The sequence below is a fragment of the Toxotes jaculatrix genome, chromosome 15 (assembly GCF_017976425.1).
Source record: "Toxotes jaculatrix isolate fToxJac2 chromosome 15, fToxJac2.pri, whole genome shotgun sequence".
NCBI classification, from domain to species: domain Eukaryota; kingdom Metazoa; phylum Chordata; class Actinopteri; family Toxotidae; genus Toxotes; species Toxotes jaculatrix.
Genome location: NC_054408.1, coordinates 9,613,128 through 9,630,264, shown reverse-complemented (window position 1 = coordinate 9,630,264; position 17,137 = coordinate 9,613,128). Strand labels below are relative to the sequence as shown.

General features: G+C 41.7%; 2 protein-coding genes across 3 annotated transcripts; both read left to right on the top strand.

Moving 5' to 3' along the window:
• The first annotated feature begins 329 nt into the window (after nt 1-329).
• Nucleotides 330-5,591, top strand: abhd13 (abhydrolase domain containing 13). The gene is made up of 2 exons (XM_041057025.1): nt 330-512; nt 1,549-5,591. The coding sequence occupies exon 2, from the start codon at nt 1,583-1,585 to the stop codon at nt 2,636-2,638; it is 1,056 nt and encodes a 351-aa protein (XP_040912959.1). The 5' UTR covers nt 330-512; nt 1,549-1,582; the 3' UTR covers nt 2,639-5,591.
• Nucleotides 5,592-5,922: 331 nt separating this feature from the next.
• Nucleotides 5,923-9,122, top strand: tnfsf13b (TNF superfamily member 13b). Of its 2 annotated transcripts, none has more exons than XM_041057027.1 (6): nt 5,923-6,498; nt 6,628-6,745; nt 7,355-7,411; nt 7,627-7,727; nt 8,029-8,179; nt 8,375-9,122. In XM_041057027.1, the coding sequence occupies exons 1-6, from the start codon at nt 6,265-6,267 to the stop codon at nt 8,485-8,487; spliced, it is 774 nt and encodes a 257-aa protein (XP_040912961.1). In that variant the 5' UTR covers nt 5,923-6,264; the 3' UTR covers nt 8,488-9,122. The 2 variants fall into 2 exon arrangements, with proteins under 2 accessions (XP_040912961.1, XP_040912960.1); XM_041057026.1 differs by having other exon boundaries at nt 5,934-6,498; nt 7,603-7,727.
• Nucleotides 9,123-17,137: the final 8,015 nt, after the last annotated feature.

Genomic DNA, 17,137 nt, shown 5'->3' with positions numbered 1-17,137 from the left:
TAAACTAACCATCACTAAGTGAATGTTCTGGATTTTCTTCTTCTTTCTAAGAGCAACACCTGGTGTTCAAAAATCGAATAGCACATGCCATGGTGATTGCTCAACTTTAGATCAGATGGATGTTTTAATGTGTTGTATGATATATTTATTATAAACATTATAAGATTAATATGAGACATTTGAAGTCGTTGCTGCTCTCTCTATCACAGCATTTAACACGTTGCTGGACAGTTTGAATGGACGTGGGCAAAAACCATGTTTTCCGCGGAACCGTTTTCCTTGATCTCATGTCAACACGGAACTCCTGAGGGCTACACCGGTGATGCTAACCAGCTGTGCTGCTAACCTTGCCGGTTGCAGCTGTCAGTCACTCACCTTGCGTTTTCACCTGTTAGCTCTCACTGGAATTTAGTTCATTGGGACAGAGCTGAATGACAGTGACTGTGCTGCCCGTGTGTCTCTGTTTAGTAAAAAAAAATTCGTGCAGCTGAGGCCCTAAAAATGAGAGAAGGGTGAGTATGTGGCTGCCCTGGGTGGCTAGTAATAGCAGCGCCGATAGCAGTAGCCGTGGATATATAGAAGCAAATAGCTAGTAGCTCAATAGTTAGCATGCTTCTTACTGACCCAACTCGCTGCTAGCTTACGTTAATTTGAATAAGGCTTCCTTCAGTTTTATGGCCGAAATGGTCAAAGCTTGTTGTGTCACCGCGGCTGATTTCGACAGCCTGTTTTGTTGAGAGGTCCAGAAGCAGATTTCTGAGTAATTACTGATGTTAACCTTAAACGCTAGTTACCGTTAGCTAGCTAACGTTAACTGTCAAAGCTTTCCTAACGTTAGTCGTATGAGCTTCTCAGGTAGGCAGCAGCAGTTGTCACCAGCTCTTCCTTTTGGGTGGGGTCAAGATATTTTTAAGTCTTGTAATATTTGTAAATGTAACCAGCAGCACTAACGTTAATTTAACGTATTCCCTTCAGTGGTGCTCCGTCCTGGCGCTGGAGAGTACCGCTACTGCATAAATTTGCTACATCTGCCAACACCCAATTAAATAAAATTGGGGTTTACACTTAAAACTTGGTGCCCACTTGGTCTTAACTGGCTGAACTTCCCTGACCCACCTAATCAAGTGTAGGTGCACCAGGGAAAGGTGGAAAATATGCAGTGGTGGGGCTCTCTAGGACCAGCAGTCAGCACCGCAAACTGTTTTCTATCTGCGTATGACAGACTGACGGATAAGTGATGGTTGGGGATTCCTGCAATTGAAATTGTGCCAGTCACGTGATCAGACCGTATTTTTTTTGTGTATTACTCTGAACTAAAATAAACTCTAAAATTGACGGCACTGTTCCCAGTAGAAGGGAATGAGTGACATAATCAGTCCACAAATGTCATTTTGGTTATGTGGGTCTGGGGGGGTCCAACCTTGCATGTTGTTTAATGCCCCTTGTGGAAGGGCTTCAGCTTTGATGGGATGTTTTATCAACAACTTCACTAAAGCATTCCCTTTTTTCTCCCCTGTACTTTCTCTTTGGTTCTTTCTGTATTTGCAGAGTGTGCGTTGTGTGACTCTGCTCTTGTCTAGCCATGGAGAAGCCCTGGAGGCTCTGGGGGGCAATAGAGCGTTGTACACTGACTCTGGCCTCCTGGTCCTGGGGTGCCTGTCGAGTCTCCCTGTTGGCCCTCATTCTCACCTTCCACCTGTATGGAGGATTTTTTCTCCTTGCTCTCATCCTTGCCTCTGTGGCAGGCATCCTCTACAAATTTCAGGATGTGCTCCTCTACTTCCCTGACCAGCCCTCTTCCTCTCGCCTTTACGTTCCCATGCCCACAGGAATCCCACATGAGAACGTGTACATCCGCACCAAGGATGGTGTGAAGCTCAACCTCATTCTGCTTCGCTACACTGGAGGGGACACACCCCCTGGAGTCACCCCTGGCAATCAAAGCAGCCCCACATCCTCTGCTCCACCCACCATCCTTTATTTCCATGGTAATGCAGGTAATATTGGTCACAGGGTGCCGAACGCCCTACTGATGCTAGTCAATCTGAAAGCCAATGTAGTGCTGGTGGACTATCGTGGCTATGGAAAGAGTGAGGGTGAGCCCAGTGAGGATGGGCTGTACCTGGATGCAGAGGCTACACTGGACTATGTCATGACCCGTCCTGATCTGGACAAGACAAAGATAGTACTCTTTGGCCGATCACTAGGAGGTGCTGTGGCTGTGCGTTTGGCATCGGTCAACCCTCACCGTGTAGCAGCCATTATTGTTGAAAACACCTTCCTTAGCATTCCCCACATGGCAGCAACGCTCTTCTCCTTCTTGCCTATGCGCTTGCTGCCCTTGTGGTGCTATAGGAATCAGTTCCTGTCCTATCGGCAGGTGGCGCTGTGCCGCATGCCCTCGCTGTTTGTATCTGGTCTGTCAGACCAGCTCATCCCACCAGTTATGATGAAACAACTGTATGAGTTATCTCCTGCGCGGACTAAACGCCTGGCCATCTTTCCAGAGGGAACACACAATGACACGTGGCAGTGTCAGGGCTACTTCGCTGCTTTGGAGCAGTTCATGAAAGACCTGCTGAAGAGCCACGCCCACGAGGAGAGTACTCAACCCTCAGCTAGTGTCACCATTATCTGAAAAAAAAAAAAAAAAAACAGTCAGGGATTGACTGTTGTCTGCAGGTTATGGGTGCGATAATGTGACAGCTGTAAAGGTAAAGGAAATTGATTTGAGGGACTAATTAAATTTTGGAAAGAATGTACATTTTCTATGCTTTTTTTCTGCATTTTTATTTTGTTTTACTCTTTCTGTAAATTTAACATTTGTGAAATGATTTGACTATTTCAAGGTTTTAAGGGAGGGTAACAATGTCCTCCTGGGATCTTTTTTGTTGCAGCTATGAATGCATGTATTTATGACCTCTTACGAATGAAGCCAGAGCATACATGCCCACAATGCAAGACATCACAACCACAGAAGAATTTGCTGTTATGGGTCTGCTGAAATGAATTAAATGAATCAATGAAACAGTTGCACATAGTATAATGACCATACAAGAACCATGGTTAAGTGAAAATTGATTACTACTATAATTAAAATGACACCTCTAACATACAAAACTATATATGTATAAATAATGAGCAATACTTGGAGGGGCATAAGGATGTTTTTTTTTTTTTTTTTTGGCTCTGGACCTTTTGGCGTACTTTTTTGAGTACTTGCAGCAGCTTAGCATGTCTTGACATTGTAGTGATTAATATTTATATATACCCTCGAAAATTTTGTCTGGCGCAGTAGCATTAAAATAATTTGTTGTTGACTGACTGAGATGAAGCGGTCACTAAGATAAGGTGGCACGTGATCCTTCTGCCTTTAAAAATAAGTTCTTGACATCTTATTTCCTGTCAAACTGCTTCTGTTTAAGTGCGATTGAGATAAGCTACAAGATATTCTCTCTGTTACTGTGTCATGTTAAAACACAACTAGCACACAGGATAGTGTTTATTCTTGAATGAGTTGCTATTGAGCAACTTTTGCTCCTGTGGTTTGATAAGCAGCATTTGCTCCGTGTGTGGTTTGTTATTAAAGAATGGGTTTAGATTTCTTTCAGTCTATCTTAGTACAGCACTATAATACTTGTTTTTATGTACACTGGAAGAATTAATGGTTGGAGTTGATACTGACCATGAAGAGATAATTTCCTAAGATAATATGAGGTTTTGTCAGTCTAACACAAAACAAGTGAATATGGAGGAAAACAAGACTAACTTTCAAACATACTTTCCACACAAGTTATCTACTTCAGACTGATAAAGCAGCATATTAACTTGGAACTGGATTTTAGAATGAAATTTTACACTGATAGAGCACTGTGGACTTTGTCCCCCTTCTCTTACACTTTTGGGAGGGATTTCTTAACTGCCAGTACTGACAGGAAGAATGATTGCAGAGACCAGTTGCTCTTTCAACATACACAGGCATTTGAGTCTTGTATTAAGATAGTCTTGAAAAAACCTGAAACTTTCTTAAGAACTGAAAATAAAATGTGAGCTTTTTTGTTTTGATCAAATGTTGTAATTATTTGTTAGCTATTATCATCTCTCCCCATGCTTATGTGGCAAAATGGCTTTACTCACTTGGAGGGCTTTTAATGAGTTAATTAACCTTTCCCGCATGTCTTCCAGGGGGTGGAGCAGAGCTTGATGATTAAAACACTGTTATCTAATGCAGCACACTGCACTGCAGTGGTATCAAAGCCATTTGAATACACTCAACAGATCTTAGCCATATTTGATACTGTTCGTAAACAGAACGCTAAACAAAATTTAAGAGCACGAAAAGACCAAATTTGTTTGTGTCAGTGTGATAACAGTGAAATTGTCTAAAGGCTACTATGAATGTAAATTGTGGTCTTAAATTAACAAGCGTGCTTTATAACAAATAATGTATAGACAGTCTTTTCTCCCTTTTGTGTGACATTTTTTTTCCACCAGTGGCACTGAACAGTTTCAGACATTTTTGTATTATATTGAATCCATAAGCTGAGTTAGATGCATTCAGTTTTTTATCCCTTTACACATTTGGAGTGCACATTGTGCAATCTGAATTCAACCATGTTAATATACACTCATTTTGTTTCACATGCTTTGCTTTACACACTTCTGCTGTTAGTTTGCATCATAACATTTCTTCACTCAAGAATAGATGTGGGAACTTGTTGTCATTTATTGTTTTGGTGGCTAGCCTAAAGCAAATTTAATAATTAATAGAATATTGGAGTTTTTATCCTAGCCAAATGTATCGTCCAACACCCTGTTGATGAAAAGAGATGGACTCAAACTGAATGTCTTTTTGTTTTTTATAAATAAAAATCATTTGCCAGGTCCCGTGTGAATGCACTGTGGAACATATTTTTGTATGGTCATACAGTTGTGAATAGAGTGGAATGAATGCAATTCAAAGTGTTGGTATCATTTGGAATTTACTAGTTACATTTGCAAGCTGGCATGTGATTATGTTGAGTCTCGACAAATTTCTGTAATGAACCTGCATAGTGTTGACATACTTTGTGTATATCTACCATAACTTACAGAAGTGGTTCTCAAACTGGTGGACTGGTGGGCCAGGACCCCCTGGGTTGAGTGAAACTAAATTGAATGAACATGATTTATGTAGGAAAAGTCAACAGGAGTTTGCTGATGCTGCCATGCTGACCTTTATTTCACTAAAATTCAACCTGGATCCTTTTTAGTTAGTTGCTTCAGCTCTCATTGTTTATGATTGATTAAAAAAAAAAAAATGTGCATTGGGGAAAGCATAAGTAAATGGGGCATGCCGGAGAAAGTTTGAGAACCACTGACTTACAGTAACTCCACACTGAAGAAACATTGATGGGACATCTGAACAGTTAGACATCTGAATGATTCATCTTTATCTTCAGTATGAAGCAGTCAGTTTGAGTGACTTTCAGTTTCAAAGTTGTTTTTCTTTTCTATTTCGAAAACAATGTTGACAACTTCTTTTGTAAGCACACATTTTCACTTTCTATTTTCTGTACTGTAACATGCAATAAATTGATACATTAAAATGGCTTGTTTGATTTTTGTTGTTGTTGTTGTAAACAAGCTTTTTTAATGATACAATTCCGAACTGACGTATGTAACTTGCTGTCACTTCACTTTTTATATTCTGAGAAATGTAGTTAGTTTTGTTGTTATGTTTCCATTCAAAGTTGAAGTAATTTTTGCACTTCCTTCTTTCACTGCGGGTTGGCTCCTTTCATGTGAAATTCAAATGTAATGTCTCTTTTTTAGTCTGAAATCACCCCCCTCGTTTTCCTTGCCAGACTGCCAAAAGATGATCGCATAGTTTATTTGATACAATGTGGAGAAGCGCTGTGTTTTATCATTTTGGAGGAGCAAGACGAAGAGAAAGGGGATAGAGGCTTGTAGGGGCTGTTGGTCAGGCAGGAAGCTGAATGTGGTTAGCTGAGCGGAAGAATAGAGGGGAAGCTGTTTTTTTGTACAGTATTTGTTCTGCGTAGTCCCTCTGACTTAAGTAAAACCGGCCACAGGAGGATAAAAGCAAGTTAAGAGAGACAGTGGAGCCTGTAGCGAGGAACTGAGGGAAAGCTGGAAGAACTGGATGAAACTTGATGACAGACGCAAACATCCAACATTCCGAAGCCAAGTCTGTTAGAAGAGAGGCATCGTAGTTCAGACGTGACACCAGTCATGCTGCCAGTGTGAGCTTTCTGGAATTGTATGGGCCCTGCAATGGCAGTCTTGGCAGGTGTGAAGCCTGGGACTGGACAACGGACAGGTGAAGGGAGGCTGTCCTGGCCGGTTTTCCTGCTGACACTAGCTGCTGTCACCTCCTCCTCTTTTTCAGCTTTGTCCCTTTACCAACTGATGGCTCTCAGAGCTGAGGTAGAGGGACTCAAATTAGAGGTCTGTCGCAGGAGAGAAGAGGGACAAGAGGCCGTGCATAGGGGCCAGGTAAGAGGCAACCAGTCCTTTGGGACACAACAACAAACACCTCATTTGCATAGGGCTGTGAAGACATACAAGACATTGCATTTCACTTGCAGTACTTGTGATTCTAAGGACTGTATTCTGTCTGTGCAGACTGAGAATATTGGTGGCCAGAGAAGCAGCCAAGAGCCCCTTCACCAAACTGAGTCTCAGCATACTTTGACCCACATGAGGAGGAAGAGAAGAATGGTGACTGGAACAGAGACGTCAAGTAAGTACACATTGCACCTGAGCCTGACATTTGTTGAAAAATTTATGATACAAGTGTTTTGGTTCACTTTCAAATACAGTATGTGACTAATTCCATTTCTCTTGTTCAATGTGGTGATTAAGGTCTTCATTTCTTATTGTTATGATATTTCCTATACCTGTCAAGTTTATTTATATAGCTCAAAATCAGAAATTTGCCTCAGAAGGCTTTACAATCTGTACACACTCTCTACCTTTAGACCCTTGAAAAGTAAAGCAAATGCCACCCCCCCCCCCCCCCCCAAAAAAAACACTGTCAAATAAACTAACAGCCAAGTGTGAAGTACTCATCAGCTTTGGTGATAACTATATTAAAAGCAAGTTTGATATCAGTTAACTGACAGTGTGAACGTGCTCACCATCTGGATGAGCAATTTAATACTTCCTGGGGTTTACAGGGCACCATTGTTTATACTGCAGCTGAGTGCTGACGCAGTTTTGAAATTTCATTCGAAAAGGAAAACTGGAGCCAACAGAATGGACAAAAGAGACATTCATTGGAATAGGAAATGTGCAGGGTTTATTAAAAAACATCTCTTGTTCATCTCATTTCTCTTGTGTTTTGTGGCAGTTTCTCAGCCTTGCCTGCAGTTGTTGGCAAACAACAGCAGGAAAACCTACAGGAAAGGTACAGTATGCCTGGCAGTTAACATTAAAATTACAAGTAATTACATGAAATATATTTCACACTGAAAATGATATAAATATGTATACATCATCTACTACAGCAGCAACTAACTCTGGCTGACTCCTGGGACAGATGTTTAGCTTTAGGTGCTTTGACGTGTTTTCTAATATATTCTTACTGGTTCTGATCAGAATTTGCCTTGGAGCCGTACACAGGTATCCCCTGGCAGACTGGACTGAGGAGGGGCTCCGCTCTGGAGGCAGAAGGAGACAGCATATTAGTCAGAGAGGAGGGCTTCTTCTTCGTGTACAGTCAGGTAGGTCCGTTTGTTGTCATTTCATATTTTTCCCACAGGGAGGTGCTACTGCTCTGTCTGCCAATAACCTGATTTTATATAGTAGGGAAACTTGCCTCCATACTGTACAGTGCATAAAAAAAGGGTGTGCTCAATCTAAGCGTGCCGTTGGTTAACAGACCTTGAAGAGAAAATGCAAATGATGCATGCATAATAAATGACACAGCAAGTGCTACACCACCCACCTGACTGTTTATGTGTGTTAAAACCCATAGCCAGAACATATCTCCTGGATTTAACCCAGTGGTTGTAATTTACACAGGTCTACTACATGGACAGCACCTTTGCAATGGGTCATGTTGTGATTCGGAGAAAGAGGATTGTGGTGGGAGATGAGCCCCAGTATGTGATCCTGTTCCGTTGCATCCAGAACATGAACCCTGTCTACCCTTACAACACCTGCTACACAGGAGGTGAGCCCATGGACACCGTTTTTACAGCAGCTGTTAGGGAAGCTCAAATAGCGTTTTCCTCTTTAGTCAAGCTTAAGCATGTGTGGGGTTTTTGTGTGCCTATGAATGGGCTGCATATGTGTGTCAGTAGTTGGGTGGAGGGGAGAAAAAGAAAATGCCAGTTCAGGGTCTGAAGTGTACATTTGTACCCCTCAGGTATTGTGAAGCTGGAGATTGGGGACCACTTGGAGCTTCTCATCCCCCGGTCCACAGCCAACGTGTCCCTGGATGGAGACTCCACCTTCCTGGGTGCTGTCAAACTGGCTTAAAGTGAATCACCTCACTTTGGGCCCAAGGGACGCTATTGTCATGGGAGATAGGTAATACATTTGGAAGAGAAGGAGCAACAAGGCACAATGCAGCTGACCTTGCCTGACTTTGGGTGTTTGAGAGAAGAATACAGGAAGCAGCCATTTCTGCGCTGGCTGAATGATAGACTGTGCAACTCCTTGCTAGGCCAGCCTGAGCAGGCATGAAGGGGACTATGAGTTGATGGCATAGTCTTTACTCTTTATATACACTTTAGATGCACCTTATAGCTGCAGCTTCATTTGTCTTCATTTCTACCACACATCAAGACAAAATATGGTAAAAACTGCCAGAATCAAATACTTGTTCTTCAAATAATCACAAACAGATGACGTGGTCTGACTTTTAGGTGTGTTACTTGTGTGAAATCATTCTTATACTTTTCAATGCACTGCTCAATAATCTTTCCTCCTGTAGCAACAGCATTACCATACCACTGAAATAGTTCTTATGCTTCATTTTTTTACATACTTTAACAGAAACAAGAGTCTGGTTATCATCTAAATGCCACAATTTGAATTACGTTTACCTGTATATGTCTAAATGAAATGAAAATTCAGGTACAATAAAGTGACAGTTCTTACTCAAGAGATGACATCATCTAGAGTCTGGGTGGGGGTTGTTGTTCCAATGTTGGCCACTAGAAGGAATAGGACATCTTGCCAGGCAGCAGAGAGATAAATCAAAATAAGGCTGTGCAGGAACAATGTACAATGAATCTGCACTGCCTGAGGATCATGGAGGAAACAGTGAATGGATAATTCTTCAGTTTATATTATACTAAGCTGGGAATCAACACAATATATGGAGTACATTACACAGTTAGACTCAGCAATGATTCAATCTAATCTTTTATTGATCTGTAGTGGAATTGTATTCTGATGACAAATGATATAGACATAATGTCATATATTATTTTAGAAATATATTTGGTTTTAAGGAGCTGTGTGTTTTGACAAATGCAGACTCACTGCATTTTGTTAACGCATATAGGAGAGTCATGTGAGGAGCCATTCATCGGTTTGGGGCAAAACACAAAATTGATTTTTCTGATTATGAAAATGTGAAAAAAAAAAAGAAAATCCACATCTGTGGTAAGATGCCCCCTAGTGGTTTAGGGCAAATCGCCCCCAGGGGAAAACTTCCCCCCTCCTCCATGTTGCTACTCTGATTTTTGTTGATGTGTAAAAAATGAATAAAAGATAAGATACAGTACCGTGATGATAAAAAATCAATTAAAGAACATGAACTCAACTCTTTCTCTGGTAATACTACCAGGTTATTGCTTAGAGAAAAATCAAATTGCAGTTAATATTCAGATAAAATGATTAGTGAAAACTAAACCACAATTCAGTCACAGACCTCTTTAAAATGTAGAAATTGTGACATATGCTGAAAATTGTTTATTTTGATATTATTTTACTTAGTATTTTAAAGTGATCACCTTGAAGAGATTGAGGTGAAATATTTTTGCACTGAAGTTCTCTACTACCTGCCACACTCTGTCCAGTCTGTTTCTCCCTCTCTGTGGAGCTCTCTCTCACACACAGGCCTTCTGTCTGTTGGGGCAAAGTGTTAGACAAAGCCCAGTGGGTGGTCACTTCTTCACTAGGCATTTTGCCCTTGGAGTCATGGCTCCAGTTGACAAGAAGAGAGACCAAAAGAGGGGGAGGGAGGAAGAAAGTCTGAAACAGAAGTCTGGGAAAGAAAGATTTCAAATGAACTTAATGGACAGCAGTTGCCATTAGTGGACGAGTGAGCGGAAGAGAAGAGAGAGGCAATGAAGCAAAAACACATAAGGAGACAAGGCCAGAACCAGAGCACTACAGCCATGGAAGTCAGAGAAGCGCTTTGATGATCTGGTAAACAGAGCAGGCGGCTGTACAAACACAAATCGAGAAAAAGAAGAAGGAGGAGGAGGAGGAGGGTATAAGAGAAGAGGGGAGCATAGCACAGACCTCACCCATAAATGTGTCAAGCATGATGCTCCCCCTCCTTCTGGGCCAGAAATGTCTTTGTGTGGTGCCATAGTGACGGCTGGTGTGTTGGCGGAAGCTGATGTCATTGTGGGCTTGGTTCTCAAAAGAGAAACCAGCGTCTGACCGGGGAATCAGGAAATGAGACCTGCTGTGTACACATGCTGGCACTGTGTATAGTTCTCACACACACACACACACATGTTGCTAGTACACAGAGCCATATTATCAAACACACAAAAAAAAATATGCAGTGTGTATCACACACACTACAAACACAAACCAAGTCACTATGTTAACAATGATTAATGTATATTAAATGTATATTTTTTTCCATTCTAAACTTCTGTTGAGTATAAAGACTTTTCTTTTTTTCAGAATCAGTTTTTTCAAAATGGGTAAGACAAACGTAACCCTGAAAATGCATTAGCAGAATAACTTTGTATCTAGATTTTAAATCCTGTGCATGTATGTATGTCTGTTCCATGTATCCTTGTTAATTGTTTTTTATTGTTTTGCAGTGTAAACATTTAGGAAAATCAGTCCTTTTTTGTCAGATGTAACCCATACAGCCCCATCAAATGACCTCAAGCACCCCTTCATTGACACCGCCTCGTCATGTTTTAAATCAGATATTGTTTATTAATTATATAAAAGTGGATATTGTCACAGTATTTTATTTAAACAACTGAACTGTCGTTCATTAGTGTAAAATAGAATACAAGTGGCAGACATTTATCCTTTACTTTTAGCCACAGTACCAGTTGCAGCTGACTCAATATTTGGATTTATATTTTTTATCAAATTATAATTTCAAGTCATTTGAGCTACTCCGTCTGTCTCCTCCATTCTCTCATTTTTGTGGCTGCATCAGTTGTCCCCATCTGTCCTTTTATTTCCTCCCTCCTGCCTCCTCCCTCTTTCCCCATTTGAGAGCTTTAGGACAGGTCTGACTGATGACAGGGGCTAAAGGTGAATCCTGAATCCTGATTATAAAACCCAGCATGCAGCTATTTCTGCAGCAAACCACGACAAACACACTCCTACATGCGCTGCAGGTTTCGCAGACAGGCATACATTTGCACATGCACCTAGAGAAAAGATTCATGGACACACGTGCCTACATGTTCACTAAATACTTACAAAAAGTACAGCACCCACATCATCTCGCTGTGCTTCGGAGTACAGCACAGTTGTTCCATGTACATACTTCTCTAGTATTTGGGGATTACTTTGATCTGCTGCAGTCAGCCCAAAGTAATCAGGCTGATCCAGAGCCCTCAAGCTGAACTGGCAGCAGCCCTCTGTGGATTTCTCATTTAAGTGAGGATTTGGTTTATCAACAAACTGGATTGGGCCATCCATTACTCTAAATTCTAAACACCATGTTCTGTGCTTGCCATGCTGTAGATTTTTAATTGATTCAGCTTGAGCAGACACTAATTGTTTCTGATCTGAAAAACGTGACTGATCCAGGAGAATGAGAGGTTTATTTGTTTTCAGCAGCGTTACAGTTGAACAGGTTTAGTTTTTCTCCACTGACAACATAGGATCTGTTGGAATATAAGCTGATCTATAATTCATATGGCTCTGCCTCTGCCTGGAATCAAACCACGATGAGACGCCAGTCGTGCAATCTGCATGTGTGCAAGAAAAGTAAGAGCAGATTTAAAAGCTCAGTCTGATAAATCTTGCTTTTTTTCTGGCTTTTTTCTCAAGGACATCAGCCTATTACAGAGAAGAGGAAAAACATCAGATGGATAAGAGGAGGGAAGGATTTTGGTTTGCCACAACTCTGTCCCCCCATTCTTTCTCCATCTCCAGACTCCCACCCTCTACTCTGCTTTATGGCTCCTTTGGCAGACACATTCACAGAATCAGCAATATTTGTCTAGGTTTGTTTTTGTGTCGTGCTAAAACATGTTCTATATTATTTATTTGTTTATCACATACATTGGAATGAAATTACTGTTATTTTTGAAAGGGAAACATGAGTTTACTGCCACACTAACAGCTCTGTGAGGCTTTACATAACCACAGCCATGTTTTGAGCTTAATGCCAAAATCAGCGTACTAATAAGTTTACAGTGACAAAGCTAACAAGCTGTATCTGCCAAGTAGATGCAATGTTTAGCAAATTCACCATCTTAGTTTGACGTGTTAGCATTGCTAACATGTAACACAAAGTACAGCAGAGGTTGATGGGAGTGTCTCAGCAGACATTTAATCATAAACCAACGTACTGGATAGATAGAAATAAATTGATAAAAAAAACTTCTGAGCAAATGATGGTGCTAGTAGAAATGTACAGACATCTGTACCAAATTTAATGAAAATCCATCCAGTAGGAAATATTTCACTCAAAACCATAGTTATGAACCTCATAATGATGCTAGAGGAAATGTCAGGAAATGACAATTAGGATACATCATCTGGGAACCATCAGTGTCTGTACAAAAGTTGTGTATGTTCATCAAGCAGATGCAGAGGAATTTCATCTGGTCAGTGAACACTTAGACGTGCTAGTGGATTGAAATGAGAAAAAACGTTTCATTGCAATCCATCCAATAATTATTAATTTTATAAAAACCAAACATGTTAAACTCATGGTGGCACCAGAGGAAAAGTTAGGGGAGTCAGTAGGGTTCATCCTCTGGCAACCATGAGTGTCTGTACAACATTTCATGACAATCCATTCAGTAGTTTTTACAGCAGGAGCTGTCCTCTTGCTCGGCACATCTGCTGTGTGCTGCTTTTTTCTCCTCCTGTTTTCACTCTCTGGTTTCACTTTTAGTCCATTGTTTGAGCGTTTGGTTCTCCTCCCCCTAACACTAACGCACAGCATGCACGCACACAATAGCGTAGCGGAGCGTGTGTGAGTTGCGAATCCTGTGTCAATCATCCCCACCAGCTGCTTATGGGCTTGTGATAAGCAGTTGTAATTAGAGATTTAAACTCCCATCTCACTCTCTTTCTATTTCTTTCTCACACGAACACACACCCTTACTCACTGACAAACTCCTAAATCTCTCTCTCTCCTTTCTCTCTCACTGACTCATGCTCTCTCTCCCTTTCAACTACTCCCCCTTCATTCAGCCAAATTGGCACACTCCCCTCTCTCTCCCTCTCTCTCCCTCTCTCTCTCTCTCTCTCTCTCTGATGGGATGTCAGTGGTGGATTTTACCCTGTGGGTGTAGATGTAGTGGGAGCTGGGAGTTGATTCCTCTCTTGTGCTTACTCTAAGTGTTTCATATCTTTGCAGCTGAGACCAGATCGCCTCTGGATTTTATTTACTAGCTGGAAAGGAAGCATCAAGACCTACGGAGGAATGTTACAGTGAGGTACGGTGCCACTTGTCTCTTGTTTGTCTGTATGTTTTTGCTGTTGTTTGCTGTAGCTGTGTGTGAGTTACTCTGTGAGTTCTGGCCATGGAAGGCCTGACGCCAGACTATTGGGCCTTTGGCTCACTATGACTTTGAATGTGTTGTCCTTTGTACTAATTTGTTTCCATAACTAAACAAATATCTCACAAAGAGTCAAATGTTTGTCTCTGTCTGCATTCATTTAGGTTTATATATTTTCCAATAAAAAGACTTTCTTTTCCTTAAATTGCATTATCTTTGTTCACTGCCTGTAGACTGCCCTTTGTTTCTATCCCTTTTTTCCCCCTTCTTGCATGCTGTTGTTTGCCTTGAGATGTTGCATGTGTGCCGGCTGGCAGCGCAGAAAAAGAAAAACAGGTTTGTTGGCTTGTTCACTGCACACACAAACATGCACCTCTCCAAAAACCCTTTGGGGTAGTGGATGTCATTTGGGAATCGTTCCAGTTTCAGAGGACCTTGGGGGATCTTTCATCCAAACACTGTGTGGTTTTGTGATGTGTACAGTGCCTGCCTGCATCTTAGCATTTGGAGAAAGTGAGACAGGGGAGAGTCAAATAGCAAGAGAGGTAGACACAGAAGTAAGGGAGGGAATTAGAGACACAATACAGAACATAGTGGTAGGCAGACAGAAAAGAGCAGAGAAGAGGCAGAGAGGAGAAAAGGTTTTACAGTATGTGAAGCTGATGTGACAGAATGTAGCTGAGTAACACACAAGAACGTAGCTGAGGGTATGTTACCCCACAAAACTCTGCTTTTGTTTCATAGGAGCTCACAGATGGGCTCATTCAGACAGCTGAGAGTCCACACACCCCAGTATGTGTGTGTATGTGTGTGTGTGAGGGTGTTTATGTGGGTTGAAGTTGTTAGTGTTAAACCCTTGGGATGACATGATGCAGAGCGGTGACTGTTGAACACTGTGTAAAAAAATCAATCATGGTAAACTGATGTACAAGGAGGACCAGCCATTTCAGTCACCCCCCACTCCCACCCCTCCAGCAAGATGTGTGTGTGTGTGTGTGTGTGTGTGTGTGTGTGTGTGTGTGTGTGTGTGTGTGTGTGTGTGTGTGTGTGCGTGTGTGTGTGTTTGTGTTTGTGTGCTACACCCATCTGTCCTCTTGCTTAGCCAGCTTGTGGGCCTCTGTGTCTGGCAGCGTTGCATGGAGGTATCACTCTCTCTTTGAACTGAAAAGATAATCTCCACCACACACTTTCACAATGGCCATTTTCCAGCAGTTGCGTACCAGTTTCTTTTGTTTCTTTTTCTATACTTTCTATTTTTTTGGAGTATGACTACGGGTGCAGCACTGGTCTTTGGATGTAGCTGCCAAGAGACTAATGTCTGAAATCTGTAGTGGGTCGGTCTGTGTCAGGATGCAGCCCAGTCCCCCTGTGCTGTGGTCAGCTGTTGAGCCACATGGTCTCAAGACTTAGTCACCACCCTCCCTAATAATTATGTTGATTTATAAGAAAGAGAGGATGATGACGGAGAGCAGGATTGAGGGGGGAAATGGGATGGCTGTGCAAAGACTTTTCCCCCAAGAAAGGTTTTTGATGGATCTGCTGCTGTCAGAACTCCAGAGGTGTTCACACCCCCCGCTGTTTCACTCATGTAAACCAGCCCCACTGGCTGTGTTGAGATGCTGAAACCCTGTGGCTTTGGCAAGATTCAAATGACACCTTTTATGCATGATTAAAAAGGGTGATACTTGTTCGCAGAGGTCTGTGAGGACATGCTCTGTGGTTGTCAAAGTCACAGCCGCATAAAATTAAGAAAGGTAAAACTAGAAAATAGTGCCACCACCTGCCACTTGAATATTTTTGTCTGCTGTCTGATCAGTCAAGTCAGACTGGAGAAAAATTCCTGTTTGCTAACACCTCAAACCATGGGCCTCCTATTGGCCAAAAGTCTTTGTCTACATTTTTTTTATGTCTAACCCTTGGTCTGTCAACCAGTTGATCTATTCTTGTTACCCCGCTTACTGGATTTCTTTTCTAGCTCCTCTGACAGACACCCCCCCCCCCCCCCCCCCCCCCACCCCCGCCAGTAAGCCCCTCAGAAAAAAAGCACATGTATGCACAGACACTGAGTAGATAGATGCATTTCATGTGCCTGATGTCAGAAGGCAGACAGCTGACTGGGCAGACAGAAGTGGGGGTGGGATGGGATTAAGGGGGTTACTGTTCATCTGAGGAAGCCATAGATTTCTCTCACCATTAAATCTGATTAGTGCAAACTGTAATCCATCCCAACATGTGCTATTTATAATTGGTGAACTTTATGTATGATTTCAGACAGATCTCTGTTATTTATGACTGAAAATGTGCAATATTCACAGAGGAAACAGAGGTGTCATCTTTTTGATTCCACACATTCTGCTTCCTCTCCTACATTACCCACAATGCAACCACCAACTGTTCGGTCAGCGATTTGGGTTTGTTATGCACTAATGCACTAGACTACAGAGGTCTAGTAAGCTCACATCTCATAAAACATATAGAAAATGTTTGGTTGTTTTTAAATTCTTGAATTATTAAATAATTAAATTAAAGCACAGTTGTCTTGGGTTAAGTTTCAAAGAGTTTATTTAACTGTTCAACTGATCGTGTCCAAAGCTGGAAGTTGGAGCTTGTCTGGCTGGACTCAAATTTCTGAAAAAGTAATAAACTGAAGTTAAAAAAAAACAAACAAAAAAAACCCCCAAAAACAGGAAGTGTAATTCATAACCTTTCTTGTCAGCATTTTCTTCCTATATATCTCAGGTGTCCGAATGAGATGAAGAATAATCTTGAGATAAGGATGAAAACCCAGACTATTCATATAAGTGAGGCCCATGGGACTGGACAGTTGGTCGACTCAAACAGCAGCTAAAGCTAATGACAGGTGGTGGGAAGCACTGCTGGCAGCAGCAGCAACAACATGTTATTTGGGAGTGGAACACTTCCAGCAGGCTAAGATTAAATCCAAACCTTTGGTCTGAGATTTCCCCTCATCTGATGAAACAATATCATCAAAGCAGAGCTGTCTGCATGGATTGAGTACTAAACAGGTGCATACAAAGGATGACCAAGCCCTATATGATAGCCTTTGTCAAAGGAGGGGGAGGTTATTCCCCATGTGACCTCATCTTTCTATAGAAGACTTCCTCATACTAATACGGGCTTGCTGCCACTGGCATGTGACTAGCGGCCTTGCAGACTTTGTTTCCCTTCCAAGGCTATCATTGGATCCCATGTCAGTAAGGGACGTCTAT